Source organism: Equus caballus, chromosome 14 (genome assembly GCF_041296265.1).
Source record: "Equus caballus isolate H_3958 breed thoroughbred chromosome 14, TB-T2T, whole genome shotgun sequence".
NCBI lineage: Eukaryota > Metazoa > Chordata > Mammalia > Perissodactyla > Equidae > Equus > Equus caballus.
In genome coordinates, this window is record NC_091697.1 from 39,636,010 (window position 1) to 39,662,846 (window position 26,837).

General features: G+C 48.4%; 2 protein-coding genes across 9 annotated transcripts in view; one reads left to right on the plus strand and one right to left on the minus strand.

The window, feature by feature from the left end:
- FAXDC2 (fatty acid hydroxylase domain containing 2) overlaps positions 1-2,087 on the plus strand; it is a 42,624-nt gene extending 40,537 nt beyond the window's left edge. For all 5 annotated transcript variants that reach the window (XM_023617359.2, XM_070233942.1, XM_023617360.2 and 2 more), the window contains one exon: positions 197-2,087. In XM_023617359.2, the coding sequence (XP_023473127.2) occupies positions 197-353 (157 nt within the window). In that variant the 3' untranslated portion in view covers positions 354-2,087. The remainder of the gene's footprint in view (positions 1-196) is intronic.
- Positions 2,088-5,787: 3,700 nt separating this feature from the next.
- The window catches only part of LARP1 (La ribonucleoprotein 1, translational regulator), a 78,040-nt gene continuing 56,990 nt past the window's right edge, over positions 5,788-26,837 (minus strand). For 2 of the 4 annotated variants that reach the window (XM_070233940.1, XM_023617351.2), the window contains exons 2-19: positions 25,798-25,859; positions 25,471-25,536; positions 24,371-24,545; positions 23,318-23,446; positions 23,035-23,241; positions 22,773-22,935; positions 21,756-21,900; positions 18,700-18,874; positions 18,406-18,575; positions 16,024-16,416; positions 14,399-14,522; positions 14,070-14,275; positions 13,493-13,599; positions 12,603-12,754; positions 10,295-10,439; positions 8,571-8,680; positions 8,312-8,439; positions 5,788-6,793 (exon numbers count right to left, since the gene is read on the minus strand). In XM_070233940.1, coding sequence (XP_070090041.1) covers positions 6,584-6,793; positions 8,312-8,439; positions 8,571-8,680; positions 10,295-10,439; positions 12,603-12,754; positions 13,493-13,599; positions 14,070-14,275; positions 14,399-14,522; positions 16,024-16,416; positions 18,406-18,575; positions 18,700-18,874; positions 21,756-21,900; positions 22,773-22,935; positions 23,035-23,241; positions 23,318-23,446; positions 24,371-24,494 — 2,688 coding nt within the window. In that variant the 5' untranslated portion in view covers positions 24,495-24,545; positions 25,471-25,536; positions 25,798-25,859 and the 3' untranslated portion in view covers positions 5,788-6,583. The remainder of the gene's footprint in view (positions 6,794-8,311; positions 8,440-8,570; positions 8,681-10,294; positions 10,440-12,602; positions 12,755-13,492; positions 13,600-14,069; positions 14,276-14,398; positions 14,523-16,023; positions 16,417-18,405; positions 18,576-18,699; positions 18,875-21,755; positions 21,901-22,772; positions 22,936-23,034; positions 23,242-23,317; positions 23,447-24,370; positions 24,546-25,470; positions 25,537-25,797; positions 25,860-26,837) is intronic. The other 2 variants (XM_023617354.2, XM_023617355.2) reach the window with 2 other exon arrangements.

The following is a 26,837-nucleotide window of genomic DNA, read 5'->3' on the forward strand; positions in this document are numbered from 1 at the left end:
ACATATAAAATAGAGGAAGATGGGTACAGACGTTAGGTCAGGGCCAATCTCCCTCAAAAAAATGAGGATTGGCAGCAGATGTTAGCTCGGAGCTAATCTTCCTCAAAAACAAACAAAATAAAGAAATGCATGGGAGCCTGGCACAAATGAAATGGAGGTCAGCACACTGGCCTCCAGCACCTTCCTCCTTCTTCAGGTTCAACCAGTGCTACGGCGTGCTGGGGGTGCTGGACCACCTCCACGGGACTGACACCGTGTTTAAGCAGACCAAGGCCTACGAGAGACATATCCTCCTACTGGGCTTCACTCCACTGTCTGAGAGCATCCCTGATCCCCCGAAGAAGACAGAGTGAGAGAGGGCCCGAATGCCACCCTGGCTGTCCCCTCAGCAGTGGACTCCTGATCGGAACTAACAACTTGCTCCTTCAGCCATGCTCTCTCTAATGACGGCCCCATGAGGGCAGGGGGAAAGTCAGCTTCCTAGCAAAGCAGGGCCAAGGATGGGATCAGGGCTCGCCCAGCTGCCACTGTTGTCTCTCAAGGGGACCAGGAGTTGGCTTAAGGAAGGGAAAAAACAGCTCCCAGAGACTCCTTTGTGGCCTAAGCAAGATGTAGAGAATGACAAAGGTGGCAATGAGACTGGAGGCTACATGGCTCCAGGGACAGCTCCTTCTGGTCCCAGGGGTTGGGGGACCCAGAAGACATCGTTTTGCACCTTTTTGTCCCCAAAGCTTTTCTCATACCCTACTCAGGTCAGGGCCAACACACACACACACACTGAGTCTGTGACAAAGGCCCCACTTCAACTCTGTCCCACTGCAAACAAACATCATCCCCCTCTGAAAAAAAAACCCCAATCCAGGGAGCTCCCCACTGGATTAAAACTGAGATACCGGCGAGGCACAGAGCAAGCCCCAGTACCTTCAGCCATGCATGGAAACCAAGCCCTGTGGACTTGATAAACTGGGGCCCCTTTTATCCACAGAGGGAGGGGTCAGTGTTGCTGACTTTTGGGGACACCCAACAGAGGCCCCTTATTAGCCTCTCTGAAGCAGGATCAAAGAGGCTAGAACCCTCTTCCTCCAATGAGAAGGCAAGAAAAATATAGCTGAACAAAGGGCAAAATCTTCATTTTTCCCCAAATGATTAACCAGCTGTCTCAACACCACTTATTCCAGATGATTTCATCAGTGATGCCATTTTCAAGGGAAACCTTACCAGGAACCTTATCATCTAGAACAAAACCACAGGGAGGCTCAGGTTGAAGCAGTCCTCACTCTGGCTTTCCCTTAGCAGCCACTGACATGGCCGGGAACATGAGGCTCCCAAGAACTGGAAGAACTTTCTTTGGTTTGAAAGGTCATTATCAGTTACTGAATTCTTATGTATATTTGGGTCTATTTCTGAACTTTTGGTTCTCTTCTGTCCAGAAAACCACCCACTGTAGTTTCATAATATTTCTGGTATTATCTGGTAGGGCCAAATCTCCAGGGAGAACTACCAAAAACGACTTCTTCCTAACAGCCCTGGACCCCAAAGGACCTGCCCAGTAGACCAACTGGGCACTTAACAGGCAGCGAACTCCCTGGCCTTCCAAAGCCATACCCACCCTCCTCTGGCCTTGGTGGGCCTGGCTCCTCCCTAAGACAGCTGGTGCTCTCAGCTTAAGCACAGCTTCTGGGGCATCAGTGCTCTAAGTTCTCACAGCTGCTGGCCTGCACCCACAACCTGTTACTACAAATAGCTATTTGGAAAATATCTTCAGTGTACTTAAGAAGGGTAGGGAACAAGGAGTGTGGATAGAGAGAGGGAACAGATGTGTTCTTCCCCTTTAAGGTCTTTAGGTTTTGAGGTACTGTAGGGGCTTAGAGAGACAAGAGGCTGTCATTCTCCCACCACTTTTGGCAGGCAGGTGGTGGGCCCTGGCGGAGGGGCCCAGCTCTAACCTTTTCTGCATCAAACAGAATGGCCCTGAGCTTGGTTAACAAATAAGACTCAAGAAAAGGCTGAGGTCTCAAAATTCCCAGCTGAAGATGTGAATGTGAAAGGAGAAAGCATGGAAAATAAACTGGCCTCCTTTCTTTCCAGTAGCTGCTTGTTTTTTCTCTCCACTACATGCCTCATTCCAACACTCACGATCACGTCATCTGGGAGCCACAGCAGGGCAACTAATCAGTGGCCTCGTTCTTGGGCATGCCTAAAGGTTGTGGAAGGAGACTGAACTGTCTTCCTGTTCCCAAATCAGTCTGCAGAAGCCCTGGCCACTATCTCCTAAACTCTCCTTCAGCCCGTGGAGGCCATGGGTAGTATTAGTTCCTGCCCACCAGAGGGACAGTGGAATTCTCTAGAAAACCATTTTTGATGGGATGCTCAGGTGCCAGGCATGTGAGACAGTTGTCAGTTGTTGAATGAATAAACAAGGCCATGCCTCATTGTTAGGTTTGTAATTATACATCTAAGCCAGACTGGCCTTCAGAATATTACTGCCAGCTCCCAGCCTCACGGCCTGGAAAAAGCCACCAACAGCCCAGGGGCCAGTCTTGGGTGGTGTGTGTGTGTGCACGCTCATCGTTCCATCCTTCCCTAGCGTCAGTCCTCACACCTGGACTCCACCAAGGCCACAGTGCTGAACTGTTACTCCTTTACACCCCAGCAGGAAGTTTGTTCACTGAGGGGCTGTGCGAACCCTCCTACCTTCCCGACAGCAACCTCTATCTTCCCAGCTGTCTCCTAACACAAGGCCAGGTCACAGTCAGTGCACGAAATCCTGGGAGCAGAGCAATATTTCAAGGTTGAAATTCTGGAATTCTGTCTGTTGGACTGGTGTCTCTTTGTTCTGACTCGACATAGCTCCCATGTCTCACTTAAGACACAAGGTGGGCATGAACTCAAGGCTGACAGAACTCACCTGGATACACTAGCAGCCTTAGCTCTGTGAGGCGCCACTGCCATAGGGAGATTCCCCAGAAGCCCAGGGCAGACCCTGCAGAGGTTTCTGGGGCACATCCGGAGTGCAGGGTTCCCCTGGACCCGAGGGAACCTGCACTGGGCCCCATCCCTCAACACCCAACAAATGCACCCCCAATGGGAGACCAGCCAGTATTTTGCCTTTTCAAGTTTTTATTTTTATACATTTTTTTGTATTAAAAAGAAAAGCATAATTACCACAAATTACAAAGGACTAAAGCAGGACTAGAATAATGAATGAATCACTTCAGCCTGGAAAGCAGATACTCTCAATAATATTAATGTTATAATACAAGCTCATTCAAGTATTTTACATTTCTTTTTTTTTTGTCCTTTTAAATGTGATATCCTAGCACATGGTAAAGATAATGTACTATGAGCATAAGGTGGAACCTTCTCCGCAAAGCCAGATGACAAGTTTTCCTCTCCAGTGAGAAATGGGCTGTAAGTTCAGATCTTCTCCGCCTGTGCCATCAACACAGCTGAAGGAGAGGGTGGGGCTGAGGCTAACCTAGGGACCCTTCCACACAAGATACTCTGGGGTTCCACTCAGGAGGGTGCCAGACGATCCAGACCACTACCCAGACTTTTGGCAAAAAACTTCCCCACCCCCTAGCTAGTTGTCTTCCTTGCCCCTCCTCCCCACTTCCAGGGCCTTCTGAGCAGCTTACTTTCTTTTGTAAAATCAGTCATCAGGAAAGGAGAAAAGAGCTACAACGGAACAAAACAAAAACGTAACAACTTTGACATGGGGACTCAGCTCTCAATCTGAGCCCCAGGGGTCCAGGCTAGGGCAGGGCTCGGCAGCCCTTCTCTACTGGTAGTGCATTTGCTCCCAGGCTCAGGAGAGGGTGAAAGAGAAATCTGCCCCTTTGCAGGGCGGAGGCACACAGACCTGTTTGATGCCCAAAGCAGGGAGGGCATGGACCAATCTTGGAAGGGTGCAGGACAAACAGAAGGATTTGGACAGGCTGTCACTTTGTGTCTCAGATCTTGGATCCCCCTGGGAGGATGGTGGGTGTGAAGTGGCAAGCGCCGACGGCCCCCCGCCCACCACTCCTTGCATGCTTGTCACAGATACATCGGTCCTAAATTCAAGTGTCTTCAGAAAGTGAAGATGTAAACTACTCTTTGCAACATTAACTCCTAACATGTTACAAAAAAAAAAGGAAAGAGAAAAAAGCCCCCTCCCCCATCCTCAGCCTATGTTGAGATGAAGTCCTCACCTCCCCACCCCAAAGGGGTCTCCCTCTTTCTGAGGTGTCTGTGGGGAGGATCAGGGAGAGGATGGCAGCCCTCCGGCCTGGGAGTAAACTCTAGATAAGAACCACCTTTTCCCACACTCCCAAGGCTTCCTTGTACCCCCAAACCCAGCAGAGGACAAACACTGAGGTTTCTGTGGTGTTGGATACAGTACAGGGCTGAGTGACCCAAAGGAAAGAAAGGAGGAATAAAGGGGTGGAAGAGGGGGTGCAGGAGTCCAGTGTCTGGTACAGTGTGGGGCAGGCACCAGACTGGGCAGGGAAAAGCCTCAGATCCCATTAGCAGAGCAGAGACAGGACGCTCATCCTTGGCTTTCGAGACAACCAGCTCACAGGAACTGAGATGGGCTTCCCACATACTAACCACTGGGAGGGTAGCGGGTGGGGGTGGGAGGGCACAGGCCAAAAGCAATGAGGTGCCCAAGACAGAGGGCAAGCCCTTGCCAGCCTGGGATTCTGTATCCTACTCCTCACCTTTGGGCCCAACAGAGGAAGCAGTTGAAAAAGAGGGCCAAGGAAGTGTCAGCGACTGAGCAACACCACCATGAGCTTCTCTGTGCTGCCTGGTCCCCACTAGGGTGAACGCATCACCACGCCTGCACCTGACACACAGCCCAGTCTGTGTGGGTCAGTCCTTTGTTGCCCTCCCTAGCTTTGGATGCAAGTAGACTCCAGCCATTGCGTTGTCATCCACAGCCCAAGCAGTCAGTGGCTGGAGAAGAGAAGTCAGGTATACTCTATGTCCACATATACCTTCCTGCCGCGGGGCTTCTCCAACTGGCAGGATTCCCCCCAGCCCCCAAATCCTCCTCATCCCTCGTTCACAGGCGGGGCAACTGGAGGGTGGGCAGAGATGGCTTGCAGAGGGGGGATGCAAGATGGGGAGACCCCACCAGACCCAGGGAAGAGAATGGCATCTTTCTCCACCTTTTGTGAGACAGAGCCTCCTTGAGGTCTCAGAGGTCTTTCAGGGCAACACAAGAAACATGTCCAAGCCTCAGCTGCCAGGTGTTCACCTTTCCCCTCTGCGGCGGGGAGACGGCCAAGCTGAGGACAATGTGTCCAGATCCAGGCCAACGCTCTTCTCCAACAGTTTGAAGCAAACTTGGCCTTGGGGTTCCCAGGGTAGGAGGAAGGGTGTCACGGCAGGACAGGGCCCGGTGTGAGGAAACAACAAGCAGAGCGAGGACACGACACAGGACGTCAGCTTCAAACGATGCAACAGCAGGGATATTTCGGGCATGGCTCTAATCTGAGCCGCCCCCAACCCTCTTGCCCACAGGCAGGAGGCACTGTACATGCAACTCAGTCCAGAGAAAGATTCTTGCCACTCCAGCCCAGGCACATCCAGAGAAGGCGGGAGCTCTTCGAGTCGACTCCACCGAGGAAAACAGGCATTCGGGGATTTCAGATCCCACTTCACAATAAGGCAACTTTTAAAAAAATATTATTTCCAAGAACAAAACAAAAGAAATTCCAAGAGTAGGGGAAAGACATCACTTTCTGTGGATTAGGTGGGGGTTTTTTGATTTTTTTTTTTTTGGTCTTTTATAGTCAATTTTGTCTTTTTTTTTTTTTTCCATTTTTCCAAGGATGGAAAGATCAGAGAAAAATAAAATAAATCATCTTTCAATAGTCTTTTCTGGTATGAGCAGCGTCTCTCTGGGCTGGGGAGGACAGGGGCATGGGGAGAGGGGAGGAGGGAGAGGCTGAAACCTTCCCCCACCCCCACTTTACATCCTTTGGTTTCCTTCTCCCGGAAGATGGCAGAAGGGCATGGTGGGGACAGCAGGGAGAGAACACCATGATGGCAAGCCCCAGATGGTCAAGGGGCTGGTGCTTGTGGGGCCCAGGGACGCTGCCAGAGCCTTCAACAGGACAGTGCTGGGCAATGGGGCCCACAGGGCCTTCTTGTGGGCTGCATAGTTGGCTCGAGGGGGAGCAGGAGGAGGCTGTGGGTGGGGACCAGGGTTGCGGCCTAACAGCCGCGGGCAGGGCTGCAGAAGTGATTTTGGTAATCCAGACGAACTATCAATAATTTAAAACTTGATATATATATATATATATATATATATAAAAAAATCTCCCCCCTTTCCCTCCCCCCCTTAGAAGAAGCCAGGATGTGAAGAAGAGTCATGGAGAGGGAAGAGGGAAGGGGGTGTGTGGAGGCTCCTGCCCGGGGTACCTCTGATAGCCCAAATGGTGTATACATTGCTACTCAGCACAAAGGCCCATCCTAATGACTCTAAGGCCTGTCTCTTCTCTGTCCCCTCTCCTGGGACTGGGCACCCCCATGGACTCTCGCTCACCCTCACCCCCTCCCCCCACTGCAAACCCCAAGGCTAAGGGGCTTTTCACTTTCCCAAAGTCTGTGTGTCCGAGTGCTGGCTTGTCCATTTGGCATCTTCCCGGATGGGCTGGCCAGTGGGTGGTGTGGGGGGTTGGCTGATCATGGTGGCAGGCCTGCTGGAAGACTGGGAGGGGCACCGCTTCCTGCCCTCACCGCTGCCACCTCCTGCTGCCACTGGGTGTCGCTTGTGGTTGCCCTCTTCACCCATCGGGGGCTGTAACAGAGGAGGAAGTCATAGGTGACCAGGGAGCACTACCCACACCCGCTTCCTTGCCAGGGCTGTCTAGAGACACCCTACCTCCAAATGTAGATAACAGGTTTAACCTTAAAATCTAATTACCAGTTTTATCAAGCACATCTCCATGCCAAGATGCCAAGCACCGTGCTATTTTAAGCACATAAACTCATGGGGTCTACACCACTCTTTGATGTAGACATGATCATCTAATTTTACAGAGGAGAAAAAAGAAGCACAGAAAAATAATTTGCCCAGGGTCCTAGAGCTTGTAACTGGCAAAGACAAAATTTGGATCAGACCTATCTACCCCTAAAGCCCAGGGTTTTATCTAGACAGGTTTCTGCTCCCTTTTTCAGAAGGGATCAGTGCTCAGGAGATAATACATGGAACGTGGCCTGCAAGATGCTGAGATGTCTCAGCTCAGAAGGCCCAGAAGCTCCTGGGGATTGCCTCAACCCCCTCAAGGCCCTAAAGAGGACACTGATCTAAAGTCAGACCACGATCCAGTCTGGCCTCACCACTACACCAAGTGTCCTGAAACCTCAAGGACATCTCCTGCCCTTTCTGGGTGCCAGAGCTGAACCCTTGTTTCATCCCAACAGGTCTTCCTATTACAAGGCTTCCCTGCACATGGGCCCCGCTCCAACCCCTTAAAGATGCAAGACCACAGACTTGGCTCTCTGTTGGGAGACCTGAGCAGTGCTGCCACCATCTCACTGGGTGGCCCCGGGCTTCAGTTTATCCACTGCTGCAGCAATGCTAATAAGTCCTGCCTACTTCACCACACTGTGAAGGCTAAAGGAGGTCAATGTAAAGTGCTTAGCACACAGCACATACACTTTTTAATAAATATGAGGACTATTACTGCTTTTTACTTACTTTGCCTTTTTGCTAAAATGTTTCAAGGGAGTAAGATGACTGGCATATCCCCTACTACATTACAAACTCTTCGAAGGAAAGAGAGTCTCTCACTCATCTCTGGAGTCCCTGAAGCACCCAGCACAGACACGTCCAATCACTCCAACTACCACGTCCCTTGATACACTCAGCAGCAATAACCCTGACCCACCACTGGATGTCACTCTTGAGTCACTGCTCCAAGACGATGTGGGGGAAGAAGGGAGAAAAAATTGGACATAATTTATGAACATCTAGGTTTAGAACTGGCCTCTTCCAGACAGAACAAAGAGATTTACCCTGGGTCCCCATCCTGATCAACTAGCAGTGGCTAACTAGGGCACAGCAGCAGGAAGGCTGTGAGATCAGAGAGAGAGCACTCTGATGGTTTAGCCACATCTACCAGGGGAAGGGGGAGGAGGAGCAACCACACGACCCCCTCTAATTGGCCTTCACTGTCCTCTTCTCACTGTCTGTTTTATAGATGAAGAAACTGAGGCCCAAACGCGGGCAAGGGTCTCTAGGCTAGCGGCACAGCTGGGATGAGTTTTCTTTCCAGGACAACTAGGGTGAGAAAGACAACAGACTTTCACTCACATCCACTCGGAAGTCTTCGAGACGTCGGAATTTGCCGAGGTATTCTTGAAGTTTGGGGTTAATGTCCAAATTTTTGGCTTTGGAATATTTCAAGAAGGCCCAGAACTTCTCCAGCCCATAGAGTTGGCCTGTAGGGAAAGAAGAGAGAGCGGTAGAGAAAAGCTGGGCTGGTGAGAACAAAGCAGCTCAGAGGACAGGGAGGTGTGAGGGTGAGCGGGGAGAAGGCCAGGCTGACCAGGGCTCCAACTCTAGCTCTCACCAGCTTCATAGTCCTTCACGGTCTCCTCCTGAAAATCCTTGAAGATGTCCAGCCGGAACTTCTTTTCCAGGCCGTAACTGTAGTATCGAAAAAGGCACTCCAAACCATATCTGTGGGAGAACACAAGTCAGTGAAATCAGGACACAGTTTCTTTATCTGTAAAACAGGAAAATGCACCTGCATAACGATCAACTATAAAACAGTTCAAACACTTGGATTATTGAGAAAATGGTAAACATTCTTTAAGACGGCTAACATTTAATGCTAGTCTGACCAGTTCCAGCATTAAATGCTTCCAGTTTGCCAGGGAAACTGTGGCCAAATGAACAGCCCCCTACCCACACCACCCATTTGTTTACGGAGTATCACTGGCTGCTTTCTGCTAGAAGAGCAGACCTGAGTAGCTGCGACAGAGACCTTATGTTCCACAAAGGCTAAAATATTTATCGTCTGCCCCTTTACAGAACAAGTTTGCCAATCCCAGGGAGGAGCACTCTGCAAGGCCGCCTGACCACGCCAATGAGCAGTTCTGTTCTGTGATCTGATTCAGAAATTTCACTTCTAGGAACATACGTAAGGGTAATAAGCAAAAATGTAGATATAGATTTTACAGATATACAAAACTGTTCAGAGCAGCATTATTAAACAAAATTTAAATGTCTTAGAGAAGTGGTTAAGAAAAATGATGGTAAATCTGTACAACAGAATATATACTAATGGATACTGAGATGCTTACAATATATTATCAGATGGAAACATTTCAAACTGTTATATGTACGATGAGCCCATTTTTATAAAACAAACATGTAAATTTTACATCTATACATGCACAGAAAATCTAGAAAGACACACTTAAACATATTAACACTGGTTATCTTTGACAGTTGGAATTTTCAAATTAACTATGTTTTCTAAACTTTCAGCAAAAAGCATGTAATAGCTTTTGTAAGAAGTTATTTACGTAAGAAGGCAAAAAGTCAAACATTTTAACAACAGAGAAAAATGCTCATGCTTACATAAGACACAAGAATGCATTCACAGGATGATCTAAATACATCAAATATGGCAGAACATTAACACTGGTTGTCTCTGGACTCAAGACTGTTTTCCCCCAACTTCTTTAAACATTTCTGTACTTTCCACATTGATTACAGACAGAACATTTTACTTGGGGGGGAAATGTCTTGTTTTTTTTTAATAGCAAAATATTGAAAACTACCAAAGTATCTATTAATAGGGGACTGGTTAATAAATTATGGTACATCCATGAAGTGTAAGACCTTACAGCCTATAAAAAAGTCAAGAAGGTTATTTACATATGGATATGGAATGATCTCTAAAACAGATCATTAACTAAAAAAGCAAGGTGCAAAATAGTATCTAATAGAGGTCATCTTTTGTATAAACAAAAGGGGTGTGTGTGTGGGAGACTACATAGGAATGTCCTTGCTTACACGTAGGCAAAGTATTTGTAGAAAGGCGCTACAAGATTCTCAAAGTACTGGTTGCCTGTAGGGAAAGAAACTAGACGGCAGGGGGACAGGGATGAGACTACTCACTATATAACCTTTGACCTCTTTGAATTTTGAACCATGTGAATATATTACTCATTCAAAAATAATAAAGTTTTTATAAAGTATATGAAGTACATACACAAGAGATCTCCAGTTACAGTCCTGGAAGCAGATCCACTGGGGACCCGTCACCAGCCCCAGCCCGCTCACCTGTAGCCTTCTTTGGCATCCTCCAGAGCCAGTTGCTTGAACTCCTCATACATCTTTTTGTTGAAGTGATCTCGGAGGAAGAAGGACCAGAAGCGGAAGAGAGTGTTCATCTCCTGAGACTGGCCAATGCCCAAGCGTTTCCGCTCTGATGGGGGAGGAAGGAGGGAAGACATGTGTCAGGCCAGGCAGCCTGTGCTACAGGGGACAAATGAGCCCGGGGCTCAAGGACCTTGGTGCCTTCTCCAGCACCTCCCAAATCCCTTGCTCCTCATCTGCCCCTTTAGTCTTTCGGGAGATATTTATTGAGCACTAACTACTCTGTGTCAGGCCCTGCCGCTGGACACTGGGCCTGAGCCTCACCAGAAGCAGGTGGCATCAGCTTCTGAACCAGGGGATCCTGGTCTATCTCTTCACCTCAAATGGGACTGCTCTCAAGTGTAGTTAGAAGAAGGAAAAGCATGAACACATAATTTGTACATTCCAACAAATTATAGTCTTCATTTCATTACTCATTACCAATAATTATTTCAGGAGTCCTACAACAAGCACAAAATGGTAACATTAAAAAAAATACACAACACCAAAGCACAAGTAATAAGAAAAAACAAGATAAATTCGATACTAAAAAATTAAAAATCTTTGTGCTTTAAAGACATTATCAGCAAAGTGAAAAGACAATCCATGGAATGGGAAAAAATATTTGCAAACCATCAATTTTATAAGGGACTTGCATCTAGACTATATAAAGAACTCTTACAATTTAATAATAAAGACAAATAATCCAGTTAAAAAACAGACAAAGAATCTGAGTATTTCACCAAAGAAGATATACAAACGGCCAAGAAGCACAAGAAAAAATGCTCAACATTAGCTATCAGAGAAAGGCAAATCAAAACCATAAGGAGTATCACTTCACACCCACAAGGATGGCTATAATCAAAAAGACAGACAATAACAACTGCTGGGAGGGTGGGGAGAAATCAGAATCCTCGCACACTGCTGTCAGGAATATAAAATGGTGCCGCCACTTTGTCAAACAGTCTCCCAGCCCCCAAAAAGTTAAACACAGAGTTACCATGTGACCCAGCAATTCCTCTCTTCCACCCAAGATAAATGAAAACCTAAGCCCACACAAAAACTTGTACAGGAATGTTCACAACAGCACTGTTCACAACAGACAACAAGTGGAAACCCAAATGTCCATCAACGGATGAATGGATAAACAAAATGTGGCATATCCATATAACGGAATGTTATTTGGTAATGAAGTACTGATAAGTGCTACAATATAGATGAGCTACATATTATATGATTCCACTTATATGAAAAGTCCAGAATAGGCAAATCCAGAGAGAGAGAGTAGACTGGTGGTTGTACAGGCCTGGGAGGAGTTGGATAGGGGGTGACTGGTAAGGGGCACAGTGTTTCTTTTTGCGGTAATGGAAATGTGCTAAAATTGATTGTGGTGATGGATGCACAACTCTTGAATACACTAACAGCCACTGACTGTATACTTTAAATGGGTGAAGTGTATGCGATGTGAATTGTACCTCAGTAAGGCTGTTATTACACATGCGGACACACCCCCTACAGAGAGGGAAGTAAGGCAGAGGAGTCAAGGCATGTAGCAGCCATGTTTTGCTGAACGAGAGAGGGTGGGGTGGGTTTATAATCATAAGTGACATTAAGATCGGTTCTGTGCATCTTTTCAGCCAACCTGACAGAAGCCTAGTTAAGGCATCTGATTTTATGATAAAGGAAACACGTGAGAGCATCTAGAGAGTTCTTTCCCTACACTGTCTTCTAGGGCGGGGTGAGCAAACTGTTTTCTGTAAATGGCCAGGGTAAATCTTTTAGGCTTTGCAGGACACATACCTCTTGTTACAAATTCGTCTTTTTTCCCCCTACAACTCCTTAAAAACATGAAAACTGTTCTTAGCCTGTAGGCCATGGTTAGGCAACCCCAGTTCTAGAGAATATATGATGCCACATGCACACCCTTTTGTGATGGACACTGGACCACACTGGACAATGGCTGAGTTGGCAGTCTTGCCAGAAACAGGAAAAACTGATGATTTTTATATCAAGAGAAGATCAAGGAACAGGAATGTTCTAAGCACCAGATTCTTTTAGCCTCTGTATTCCAAAACTTCCTGGCCTGAGTCTAACTTTAACCCTTCTTGCTGTAATGTCACAACACTTCTTGGTCTGAGGTCAGAGAAAATAGTTACCTGCTCCACCAGCCCCTACACCCCAGATCCAAGGAGTGGCCCCAGAGACTCAGCCCTCCTCCCTAGGTGCTTCTTACCGTTAAGGCAGCGCCTACGATACTTGTGGTAGACGTGCTGTGTGAACCCATTTTCCTTGAGCAGCTCATGGGAAGGATGCTGGAACTTGGGCAGCGACTGAGGGGTACACCCATAGCTGCCAACTGCAGGCGTCCCTTCGGAGGGGCTGGAGCTACAGAGGCCACAGAAGAGACAGTGTCAACCAGGAGCCCTGGAGCAGCTGGTCATTGGGCTAGGAGGGGCCCCTCTGGTCCCTTCCATCAGCCAAGATCCAGGCTTTCATAGGGCAACAAAAAAGAGGTCCAGGTGCTATACTCGGCCCTTAACTGATTATATGCATGAGTCTGACTTCTGCCCAAACCTGTACCTTTAACCATTTATTTCCAAGTTAACATTTCACTTTCCTTAATGAACTATTATGGGTTAATCCGTCTATATTTCTGAAAACTGTGCATATTTTAAGTCTGTACCATCTTTGCAGGGAACAAAGTGCACAGGTCAGTGGCTCCCAAACCTTGCTTTGGAACAGGGAAAACGGGCAATTTTCCTAGAAATAAATATAAGGGATTCTGGGCCCTACTGTCAGAAACTGAGCTCGCAGATCTAGGGTGGGGCCCAGGAATCTGTATTTTTATTCAACGGCCTGGCTATCCTGAGAGAGGCAGCAGACATCCACATTTGAAATCAATTCACAGATACACTGAGAAAATCTGGTCCTGTGCGGCTATGACACCACTTCTTTAGAAAGAAGTCTTCCTCTTCTCAGACCCTGGATTAAGGTTTTTTTGATTTAGATGAGGGTTCTTTTAATTTACAGACCAGAGGTTCACTCTTCTTGGGCCCATGGATTTCAGGGCTCTCCCACCCACCCTGCTGTCAGCCTGATCTCCCCTCCCCACTGCCCCGGCACCTGATGGAAGCAGTCCGGGGCCTGTGCTCGCGGGAATCCATCACCCAGCCCACATGACTCTCTAGGGGCGGGTTCGAGCTATGTCTTGTCTTCCTTTTCCGAGGCATCTGCAAAGGTCAGTCCAGGATTTTTTATTAATCATACTCATACGACTCTGAGGAGCATCCAGCATTTGTAGGACTAAGATTCTCTCACATGTGGGAGTTATCTCATAATTTACAAAGCATTTTCATTGCTCTTCTCTCACTGGATGTCCATAGCTGTGAGCAAGGAGCTGGTATGCCTATTTCACAGGTGAGGAAATTGAGGCTTGGGAATGAAGTGGCTTGCCCAAGGACCCACACCTGGTCAGTCTTCCTCAGGCCTTATCATGGCTACATGGGGCCACCACTCCCACACCCAGTCCATTTTGCAGACAGAATCACTCAATCCCGGGTGGGCCCACCAGCCTAAGAACACAGAGCAGCTGGGGGACTTGGCACTTTCTCGACTCAGACAAAGCAAGGGAGGGAAGTAAAGCACTGGAATGCAGTGAAGTGGGCCCAAGACTCCTAGCAGCCCAACAGGAGTGCCTCACCTTGGCATCTAGCGTCCGTCCTTCCTTCACCACTGGGTAAAACCGTGATGTCTGGCTTGAGTCTTTGAGCTGTGGTGTCCGGGGAGTGCGGGGCGTCCTGGCATTGCGGTAGTTTGGCGACTCTGGGACAGTGGTTGGTAGAGAGCGGGCGATGGTAGAGGGCTCAGGAGCACCAAACAACTTGTTGGCCAGGGCATCAGTGGGAACTGCAGAGACAGAGCAGCATCGGTAAGCAGGGGTAGGCCCATGGCTGTCTGTTCTCGGAAGGGCCCCCCCAGAGAGCTCCAGACCCTCCCACCCAAGCCAGGGTTCTAGGTGTCACCTCTCACCTTGCTGGAAGCGAGGTGGCCCAGGAGGGACCTCCTGGTTGGGGTCCACAGGCGGCTCAGGAGTTAGTGTGTCAAACTGCTCCCGGCTGATCATGTTGACTTTCTTGAAGTTCTCAACTTCTTGCTGCAGAGGAAACAAAATGGGTGGGGAAAAGCTGTTAGTAAGCAGACTGCCCTAGCTTGTTTAGGAATCAAGACATGCAGGAAGTTGGAGAGGGCAGCTCCCACGTCCACATATGTGGAATTCTGGTCCCCAGGCCCTCAGGTGGCCCATTGCCATTCCTCAACCCCGGTTACCCAGGCATGAGTGTGCTTAACCCAGAGGGGTTAGCACTTGCCCAGCCCTCTCTGCAGCAAGACTGAGACCAGGATGCCAGCTCCCCAGGAACTCACAGCAGACTCCCCCCAACTCTCTTCCTGCCACTGTCTTCTCACATAATGGCCATGCAACTTTCTCCTCACTTCCACCAAACACAATGCTACTTTCCACCCCCCACCACATACATTCTCTCTGGAAAAATCTACAACAGAGGTGTGGACTTTCCAGACAGAAGGGTTTTTTCTTTTTTTTGGTGAGGAAGATTCGCCCTAAGCTAACATCTGTTGCCAATCTTCCTTTTTTTTTTTTTTATTTTTCCTTTTTGGCTTGAGGAAGATTAGCCCTGAGCTAACATCTCTGCCAAATCTTCCTCTATTTTTTTGTATCTTGGATGCCTCCACAGCACGGCTGATGAGTGGAGTAGGTCCATGCTGGGGATCTGAATCTGTGAACCTGGGCCGCTGATGTGGAGCACGCAGAACCTTAACCACTCGGCCATGGGGCTGGCCCTGAGACAGCAGTGATTTTTTAAAAGACCTGTCTTTTCTCCATCTTCCACATTCAAAGCAAGCTCCTTATTAAGGCTTTTAAACTTTTTTGTTTAGTTAATGCTGTTGAGTCGATTCCAACTACTAGTGACCCTATGTATAGCAGAGTGGATCCCTGCCCCGTCTGTTTTGCACCATCCTCTCACCTTCCAGTGCTGTTATCAGACAATGCTCCACTGCTATGCACAGGGTTTTCATGGCCAATTTTTTCAAAAGTGGGTGGCCAGGTCCTTCTTCCTAGTCTGTCTAGGAAGGGTGACCCTGCTGGCATTTGAAATACCAGTGGCACAGCAATCAGCATCACAGCAACACGCAGCCGCCACAGTATGACAACAGACAGATGGGTGGTGTGGTCCCGGACTGGGAAATGAACTTGGGCGGCGGCAGTGAGAGCCCCAAATCTTAACCACTAGATACCAGTCTAGCTGGCTTTAAACTTTTATATATGCCTAAATATTTAAGAATCAAAATGACAATCTAATCCTTATTTTATTCCCCCAAAAAGTGTCTAGCTGACTGTTATGCCATTAAACATGGATGCTCAGGCGGGACAATAATCCCCCCTCACACGGCACAGTTTACAAGGTGTTTACACATCTCTTCTCACTCTCAATGCCCAGCAAGGTGTCGATTATCACCTCCTTCACACACAAGGATTCTGAGGCTCTGCCCCTGAGGTCACACCATGACTGAGCTTTGCTCTTCCCCAGGTTACAGGCAGCCCAAGCCCCACTCCCACTGCTGTACCCGAGCCTCACCTTTATCTGGGAATACTCAGGCTCAAACTTCTCAGTCCACAGGTCCTGCTCATAGTAGAAGAGCCCATCATTAATGACCTTGGCCAGCTCGGCGCTCATCTTGGCACGTGAGGTATGGTTGCCTGTACGGTCCCCCCCTGGGTGCCGGCGCATGTAAGGTGGTGTCTGGGTGACAATGAGGATCTTGTTGACATCTCGGTCGTCAATCTCATAGTCGGAGTCCTCATCAGACCAGGCGGTAAAGGTGTTCTTCCGCCCATCCATCTGCTCCATCTCCTCGTCAAACAGGAAATCCAGTTCCTCTTGCTCATCCTGATCCTTGGACAGCAGCTGCTGAGAGGGCAGCTGCTGAGGAAGAGAGGCTGGGTGGAGGAACCTGGGCTCCTCTGACTTCTAAAACAGGGACACACCGAGGGGAGAAAGAATCACCATGGGGCCCTTGGATTAGGCTCTGTAGCTGTTCCCCAAGAGAGGGCCCAATAACACCAGCAAGTCACAGCTGTCAGACCTGGAGTCAGCTTCATGGGGAAAGGATGTCCTATAGGACTCCAGGTTTCTCCACTCACAGCTCACCTGACAGTCATTCAAGAACAATGAGATGACACATTCGCTGTAGGTAGGAACTGCGCTCTCATTTACCTTTATATCCTACACAGCAACTAGCCTGGGAGTAGGCACACAGCAGAAATTCAACAGGTTGATCCATCCATTTATCCATCTACCCAACATCTCCCAAAAAACCAGAAGCTTTATGAGGCAAGGACCACAACTATCTTGCCCTCCATCACATCCTCAGTACCTAGATTGGGACCTAGCAACAGCAGACGTTCAACTATTTGATGAATGAGCCAGTACCCACTGGTACTAGGCCCCGTATGAAGAACCTAAGAGCGGAATAATTAACAAGACGAGGTCCTTGAACTTAAGGAGCTCACAGTCTAGTAGGAGAAAAAGTCAACCAACCAGCCAGCCAATTGCAATAGGGTATGGCGAAGACTGTAAATGTAATTAGTGGGAGCACATAGGGAGGGGCACTTAACCAACAGCGGGTGGGAGTGGGGACAGTCAGGGGAGGCTTCCTGGAAGAAGTAACTACCAAGGCATGAGGAAAAGTCAGTCAGATGAGAGCGGGTACAAAGAGTGTACTAGGTAGAAAGAACAGCTTGTCCTAAAGGCAAGAGGAAACAGGGTGATTCCAGCAAAAAGGAAGTATTTCAGAATGTTGGCAGGCTGAATTCATCTGAGACTTTGGGGGAGAAGCAGTTGTCTACCTCACAGTGTATACACACAAGTCAATTCCGGGCTAGGCAAAGAGCTTCCCTTATAAACTCCAAACCTATTCTCTTTTAAGGTCCATGATAGGCCAGGTGGGAGTGGGGACTCTAATTCTGGAATGGGGGCTAGGCCTGGCTCCTGCGTTTCCAAAGCCTTCAGTCCGCAGGCCAGGACCTCATAAGGTCGCTGCCCACTTACTATCTTTCTCTTCATGGCCTGATCTCTGACACTTCCCAAAGGACCTCAGCCAGAATAGAGGGGCAAGTCGAGGTACGAACAGGCAGGGAAGCGGAAGATGAGTGAGGCAGTCACAGTGGTGCAACGGAAACGGGAGCAGAGAATTCCACAGACTCAAAGTCCAGTGTCATCTCCCAGGCCTCCTCACAAGCCCCACACCCAAGAGGGGAGGGTGAGGGAGGAGGAGGATGAAGCAAAAGTCTGCTCCTGGAAGAGGGGCAGTAACTTTACTGTGAAACTGAAGCACTTCTCTAACTATGGACTCAATGTGTACTATTCATATACTACTTTACTCTTTCTAGAGTAAAGTAGAGTAAAGTAGGTTAGAGCAGTCTAACCTCTCCTTCCTTTCATCTGAAGACAGAGAAACTGAAGCCTTGAGATATTAAACAAGCCTCGCAGGGTCGCCAGCCATCAGTGACAGACCTGTGTTCCAGTCTAGACTCTAACTCTACATCCAGGCCATGCACCTGTTCGCTCTCCCTTTCCTCTTCAGAGGGCCTGAGGGGCTTATGTAGGGGACAATAAGGATACATTCAGGGGAAAGGCACTTAAAATGCAGCCTTAGGGGTAAAGATGAGACAGAAAGAAGAGCGAAGCATCAAGAAACATGGGACACTACTGCTAAAGGCTGCATGATCTCCTCCTGTGAAAAATGCTATTCAGGAACTCATGCAGCTAGGGCTGTCCTGAGCAGCAGTCTCCCCAGAAATGGACACAGGCCCATGAGCTTTCCTGCAGTCACCCTGAACCCACTTGACTTGCCTACCAGCCCCTCAGAGCCCAGAGCTCTGTGCCTGTGCGACATCCCCTCCAAGTGCTCCAGCCCAGAGCCCTAGAACTCAGGGCGAGGGTACATGCCTCACCCACCTTGGGTCGTGACGGGGAGGGCCGAGGCCTCTTCTTTACTTCAATCCAGTTCTCGGAATCCAGGTCAGGCAGGCTGGCAGACAGGCCCTTGGGCAGGGTCTTTAGGTTGCTGACCTCCTCTGTTTTGGTTGGCACTGGGGTGACTGCACGGGGAGAGCCAGGCGCCGACTCTGAAGGGTGGAAAGGTGAGTTCCTCATCCCTCCAGTCGTCCTCCTGCTGCCAGCCCTGGGGAGGACTGCTGGCCAGAGGTCAAGGGCAACAGGGAGGCATCCCCTTGCCAAGAGGGTACCTACCTGTCTCCTTCTGGTAGTGCTGGCGGGGCACAAACTCAGGGCAGTTGAGAAGCTGGGAGAAATCGGTCTGGGAATAATCCACTATTGGGGGACCAGGAAGAGGCCACTTCTCTGGCTCCTCCCTCCTCCGGACTTTCTCATCAACCATCTCCACCACCTTGCTGTCCTTTAGGGCCTGCAGGGGAGGAGGAGGGAGAGGATGCAGAGGAAAGACTGAGACTGAGATCTTGGAAGCTGGTAGATGACTGGGCCCCATGAACTCAAGTATGAGTCTGGCACCGGCAGAAGTATAAGAAAACTCTCACCATCTTCCACAAGCGGCAGACAAGTGAGATGTTTAAACTTCTAAGAGGGGGCCAACATGAAAAATACACCTGTCCTTTGACCCTGCCATTCTACTTCCAGCAATCTACCCTAGAGAAATACTTGCACAAACAGGTGACAATATGCACAAGATCTGGATAAAAAGCCATTCACAGTCACAGTGTCTCTAACAGGAAAAAAACCAGAAACTAACTAACTTGTCACCACACAGGCAATTTAAATAAATCTTAGCACATCCATTCGATGGAACATTAGTCAGGCTTCAAGTGCACGGGGGGGGGCAGGGGGAAGAGCCACAAACAAGTAGCTCGAGGTCAGCATGTAGAAGGTCCCATTGGGGTTTGATTTTTTAAGTAAAACATACAAAGTTTTCTAGGACTCACAGGTAAACTGCTATGTGTTTATCTGTGAGGAAAAGGGGGAAGAGTGGAGAGGGGAGTTGTCTTTTAAAAATCTTCCAAATGGAAGAGGAAAACATCTCAACATGTGACAGCACCCTCTGGGTGCAGGAGGGGAAAGAGGCAGTCTCATATACTGATGGTGAGAATGCAAGAGACACAGCCCCGAGAAAGGGAACTCAGCAACAGCCAGCAAAAGAACATATGCAATGCCCTTCAGTTCAGTCATCCTGCTTCTAGAAATCTCCACGAAAGAAACACTGGCAAAAAGATGAAAAGATACATATGCAACCGTCAACAGGAATGAGGACTATCTTTCCATTATATACTACTATGCAGCTAACTTCCAGATATATTAAGTGAAAACAAAAAACAGGTAAAGAAATACATGTGTTCTATGTCACCATTTATCTAAGAAACGGGAAGGATACACATACATGTAGAGGTATTTGCTTATTCTTTTTAACGGAAGGATTCAAAAAAGGTTACCTATAGGGGAAGAAAGGGAAAAAGGAGGAAGTGAGAGAATTTTAAGTTGGACTTCTCTGAATATACCATGTTGACTTCGGAAGTAATTCTGAAGTCATGGTAATTCTCTGAATATACTATGTTGACTTCGGAAGTAAAACTATGTACATGTTTTACATACATAAATATAAAACAAATTAGAAATTGGGGGGGAAAGCAAACCCTAAAACTTGAGAGCAAAATGAAACTAATATACATCAAGTTAAAGACATAACCACACAAAGATTATTTCAAGTAACTTGAAAACACAGTCATTTGACTGTCGAAGTAGAAAAAACCCTGTTTTTAGTAGTAGTAGAGGTATTATGATAATAGTGTGTATAAACCGTGGAAATGAATAATTATGTTGATGTCATTGGCAATTAGGATTTTAGGCATGGGAAAAAGGAGTAGTTACAAATAAAAGATCACTGGGGTTAAATAAGGACCCTGTAGTCCTGAATTTCAACAGAAAATATCAGTATAATCTCATGATGTATTTTAAAAAAAAAAGCTCTAGAAACAACGACTAATCAAGTAGCAATAAACACTCCTATTACTCAGACTGTAGTATCTAAATACCATTTCCCCAAAATATAAGACCTAGAGTTCCTTGAAAAAAATGGTCAATTCCAGATCTGGGGCAGGAAATGTACAAGATGAACCAGGGTCCCACTGGCTAAAGATAGGGCAATTTGATTCAGAATAAGTGCAATGGATTGAAATAAATAACATGTTTGAATCCATAAGTTTATAATGATACTAAAACAAAAAAACCCCTAAACCTCACCGGGCACCTTTGAAGTTTAATCGGCATCAACCCATAATTCTGAAAAATGGTTAACAAAGGAAAAGATTAAGCATTTATCTGCCCTTTCTGTACAAATTATACCTCTTGGCAAATGAAAAGTTGATGAGGCCAAGTTCCTCCTTAAAGAGGTATTCTAGCTAACAAACGAAGACAGATAATAGAATTAGAATATCACCAATCTGCAATCCCTACTGAAAAAACAGGCAATAATCATCCATAGCAGTTTACACCACAAGAGAGAATCAAACGAAATGCTATATGCCACTTGAGAGAATATATTATTACCTATAAAGTATTCTTCATTGGGGGGAAGGGGGGACGGGATGGGGGACCAAAACCTGATCAGGCCTCTAGATCACCAATTTACAAAAAATGTGGAGTACAGAACAATAGGTTAAATACCACCACTGTGAGCTGTGGGAAATTCTACAAGATACACAGCCCAGTTTACTCCAATAATAAACTGCAAGGAAAGAGAGGGGAGAGGGAGACTGACTAAGGCGATACGGGCCTCGTTTGGGGCCTGACTCTCAGAAACTAGCACAAGAAATTTTTTTTGCCAAGTGGGGTGAATTTGCAACTGACTGAACATTTGGTGACATTAAAGAACTGCTAATATTTTTACATGTGACAATGACAATGTCATGTTTTTAACAGGTCTTTAGCTTTTACAGATAGGTACTGAAGCATGGATGAAATGTCAGGTTACCTAAGACGTTCTTCAAAGCCATCTGGGAGAGGAAACAGATGACAGGATAGATGCACTAGGACTGGCCATGAGTTGATAATTGCTGAGGCTGGGTGATGGGTCCACTATACCATTCTGTCTACTTTTGTAAACGTCTGAAATTTTCCATAAAAGGGGAGGGGGAGGAAGACGCTGGCCAAGCCTTGGAATTTTAGCGTAAGTAATCAGATGGAGACTCTTCCAGGGTTTTCTGCCTTGGCCCAAACTCCAGCTCCATAATAAGGACCTTCCTTTCCCCTGCACCCCAGCCCCAGGGAGGGAGACATACCGCGAAGATGAGTGAAATGTCAGTGGTAAGGGCCTGCACTCGATGGAAGGAAGCAATAAGAGTAATGGGAAGGAAACCATCAGCATCCATTTTCCGTCGCAGGAAGAAGTCTCGCTCTAAATTGTCCACGCTGAAGTAGTACTCACTAGGTGGAAGGGAGAAGAGGTATGACTGCTGCATCCTTTACGAACATGCCTTCCCTGTTCTGCTGTGCACCCCAGCAACTGACAGAGCATCTGACCTACCCCGTCCCTACTGGACAAACAGTCTTAAGGGCTGAAAAAAATGTTATCCTTTCATGGCTCCCTAACGTTGGGTCAAACCATTCTCTCTGCTCTTCCATCTCCGTATGCCTGACAAGCTTCCTCATCCTCCTTTAAAGCCCAGTTCCAATGCTGTTGGTCACTCTTTCTTCCGCTCCTAAAACACTTAGCACACTCTACTGCAATTATCTACTTCCTTGTACGGCTCCCCCACCGGACTGAGACAATATATCGGAGTGGTTAGGAGCTCGGGTTTCTCAATCAGACAGAAAAGGATTCAAATCTGTGCTTGTCATTTACTGGCTGTGAGACTCTGGGCAAGTTACTGGGCCTGTTTGCTCATCTACAAAATGAGAACAAGACTCAGCTCATAGGAATTAAATAGTTGACTGGAGGATTAAATAACAGAATGTCTGTAAAACACTTCGCACTGAGCTTCACCAATAATGAGGACTCAATAAATGTCTGCTGGCATTCTGACAGCGCTGCCATTACAAACAGAAGCACAGAAGGGGTGCAATCAAGACATTTTCTCTCCTTTGTGTTAGCGGTCATTTCTAATTTTCTTAAGGTAAATACGGTATTACTTCTGCAACAAGCATTACTTTTATGAAAATTAGCTTACTAGATGAGAGAAAGTTGTCTCTGTCAGCTCCACCAGGGGCAGCGACTGCTGCCAGCACCAGAAGGGCCGCCCAGCCCTCCTCTGCCCAGCCCCCGCCCCTCTCCAGGAAGGAGCTTCCTGTCCACTCACATCTGGCGCTTGATGTAGTCTTTGAGCAGCTCCTGGTCCACACTGTAAAGCTCAGTGCTGCTGACATTGTCAAAGTAGTAGGTGATGTTGTTCATGTACTTGGGGGTGCGAGGTCCCTCTGCACCATCAAACTTTCGGTAGCCAAACTGGTAGTCAAAATGGGCTACGGGGGAAACGGGTGCTATGAGGGAAAGGAGACCCCTGCCCGCCACCCCTGCCGCACTCCCTCGGACATCCCGGAGCCCAAAGGGGCCTCACGTACTTCGAGTGCCACCCCGGCCGCGTCCCCGGCCGCGACCACGCCCCCGTCCACGGCCACGGAAGGAAGCCCGCGCCCCACCAGCCCCATCACTCTTCACACTCGATGTCTCATCCTGGTCATGCCAGGCAGGCTCCGGTTTGGTCTCTGGTTGCCAGGCTGGGGTGGGGGGGGCCACAGGCACGGACACGTAGGTGGGAGGCTCAGACCCTATGGGGAGAGGGGGCAGCGGGTCAGGCCTGAGATGACCCCTATGCCCAAGCCCTCCACAGTGGGTGGTGCATACCTTTGATCTCCCCGCGGATGGCAGATGTGTGTCGTGGCTCTGGTGGGCGAGCAGGGCGTGACACCAGTTTCTCTCTGGGTACTTCAGGCTTCATGTCTATTTGCAACGGAACCCACTTGTGTTTGTTCCCTGGAGGACAGTGTGGACACATGAGAAACGCTTGAACAAGAGGTCCCTCCCAGCCATCCCTACCCCTTGCCCTTCTTCCCCTATCCAGGGCTTTGGGCCTAAATCACCATCTGGTGGCCTTGGGCAAATTCCCTTTCCACACTGGACCTCATTTTCATCCCTAAAACAAGGAGGCCATGGACCTCGGTGTGACGGATACTCCTGGTCGAATCCCAATATCGATTTCTCCATGGTCAGAGAACCCCCTTCCAGAGCCAGACACATGGCTGCCCGGAATCAAGAAGGCACTTCCAGGCTCCCTTTAGATCATGCCAAAGTTCTGCTACAAGAGCTGAGTGACAACTCCAGGCTGAGTCCCTAAAAGGAAGGGAGCTATTCTCCCCTTCTTCCCTTCCTGCTAGGTGGAATGAGAAGGAAAGAGTGACCCATCTTTGATGAGAAGAGCCAACACACCACAGCAAGAAGAAAGGAATGAAAGGCTTGCCATTCTAGGCCTGCCTCCTTACACCAGGCTATCAGGAGAGAGAAAAAGCCCCCTATCTTGCTTGAACCAGTTCTTCTGGATCTCTATTAGAGCAGCCGAACCTACACCCTAACCATTTCAGTCAGAGCACTGGGAACTCTTGTCTTTAAATAAAATGTTACACGAGACAGCAATACAACACGACACACAAAGGATACTCTGAGGTGTGGCCTCATCTGTCTTGTGCGCTGCTAGAGCCCTGCTGCTGAGGAGGGAGCTTACCAAATGCTTGTGAAATAAGAGGAGCTGATGGATGCACAGCTGAAGTGAAGACTGCCAGCCCAGCGGCCTACACCAATCAGACTCCCAACGACTTCTCGGGGGCTCCTGAAATTCCTCCAGCAGCCCTCGAGTCCTGACATTTCACAGTCCTGCCCTGTGGCCTTCTCCAAGACACTCACCTTTCTTCTTCTGTCCCCCTCGCTGGCAATCCTCGTCCCCATTCTTCTCTTCCCCTGATTCATCCGATTTGGTTCTCGGGCTCTCCTTACTATCGCTCCCCTCTCCTTTCTCCTGTTCCTTCATGTCCTTTTTGGGTGGCAGCTTACGGGCAGGCTGAGACTTGTGGGACTGTGGCTGCAGCAGAAAGTAAAGTAACAGAGAGGTGAGTTGAGTCTGAGCGCCTCTTGGGATGGGACAGCAGGGAGCTCCCCGTCACTAGAAAGACAGGGCAGGAGCTGGAGTGTGCGGCGGCAGGTTAGACTGGATGTATGCAAAAGTCCTGTTTTCACGCCTGAGATGCTTTCACTGGGAAGCGTGGTCACACAGGCAGGAGGTGGGAGACAATTTGTCTCTCCAGCTTCCTCGAGTCTAAGTGACACAAACAACCCCTTGGACAGAGGGGCTGGGACCTACAGGGCCCAAATGTTTACACTCTCCAACAGGATCACGTTGTCCAGGTAGTCTGTGGGATGGAAGAGATGCCGGCCCCTGGCCTCAGCCAGTGAGGAACCTAGGCTGTTAGCCCAGAACAAAAGTTCTGGAAAGAACAAGACTGATCAGGAGTCCCTCCTCTGCTGGGACTAAGGAGAGCTATATAAGCCACCCCAAGACATGTGGTCTGGGTGTGGGTACCTGGCCTAAAGACCACTCTCCGGCTTCACTCACTGGCAGTTCAAGTGTGGTGATGCAGAACACAGGCTGTGGAATAATACAACACACCTGACACCTGACTTCTGGCCCCACTTGGCCATCAAGGGCTAGTGATTAACCTCTCCCAGCCTCAGCGGCCTCATCCGTAAAATGGGAATTATTAAAGGACATATCTCCAACACTGTGAGGGTTAGATGAAGTGACGAATAGACAGCACCTGGCAGTCCCTGACACATAGCAAGGGCTCAAATGATGGTGATTCTTCGCTATTTCAATGCTGCTCACATTACACCAAACATTCCTCTTAAAAAACTGAAAACAGTAAGACCTGAAGCTCTGAAAGCTTGAGAAGCCAAATGTACATATTATAGATAGAGGTCAAACCTGCCCATCCCTCCCCCAGACTCACCTGCACACTCTTGTGGGCTATCTCTCCAGGTGTGGGCCAGTTGATTGCATCTCCAAAGTCACCAACCTGCAAGGCACATTCTATGAGAGCCCTGGGGTGAGCCTGCCTCTGCCATTCAGCTCCTCCCCAAAATACAGCTTCACCAAGAGATCAGAGGCCAAAATCAGTCTGTCTAGTAGGACCATCCACACCAGAAGCCCAGAAAGGTCACCCCTGCTATTCAGAGAGAATCCAGAACTACCTGAAAGCTAAGAGGCACTCACTAGTACAGGAACGAGGTCACCACCTCCAGGAAGTCCCCTTAGGTTGCCCACTCCTATTCTTTACCTTGCTGCCTTTGCGCTGTTTAGGAACGGCTGCCCTCACCACCTTGGCTGGAGCAGAATGTTCTGTGGGAACAAGGGAGAGATGGTTATGCAGAGCCCATGGGAAGAAGCCACCACCAGCTCCTGACCCTCGTCACCACCCCCACTCCACCAAGCAATCTGCCAGTCCCCAAAGGAGGAAGGCACGGTGGAGAGGGGAAGGACAGGTGCTCAAACACAAGTAACAATTTTACCAGCCTTCTTCTGAAGAAATCATGGAAAGTGAGATCATGCAAACAACTGGCAGCCAAAATCCCAGGAACCCGACGCTGAGGAGGGGGCTCCCATAGCTCTAGATTCTCTTATAAAACAGGCCCGAGGCCTGGAGAGGGTAAGCCCATGGAAGCTGAGTCCACGCCAGAACTAGCTCGGTAAGTGAGGGCTCCCGAATCACGGCGGAGTCTACAAAGGAAGGGTCTGAAAGATCGCCTCTGGCTCTCACATTCAAGAAGTCTGTGTGTGAGCTGACCTGGGCTAGTGACCATGCAGAAGGCAAGATAAAAACCCTAAGTGGGCAATCGAGAAGTCCAGGGATCTCCTCCTAGCCCCCACACCAGGGCCAGCTCTGTCCTCAATGACCTGTGGTCAAGAGAAGGGTCAGGGGCCGGCTCCATGGCTGAGTGGTTAAGTCCGCACGCTCCGCTGTGGCGGCGTCCCACATCCCACAACTAGCAGGACCTGCAACTAAGATATACAACTATGTACAGGGAGGGGTTGGGGAGATAAAGCAGGAAAAAAAAAAACTGGCAACAGTTGTTAGCGCAGGTGCCAATCTTTAACAAAAAAAAAAGAGAAGGGTCAGCCACTCAGGAAAGATTTTGTCTGCTTTCTAAGTTTCCAAAGAAAAAGTGAGACCCCATTTGACTCAATAGTTCCACCTTTAGGAATTTATCCTAATGATACAAATGAGACAAGTGTTTAGAGTTATGTACAAAGATGTCCACCGAAGTGTTGTGTATAACTTCAAAAAATCGACACCACCTACATGTCCAACTGTAGGGA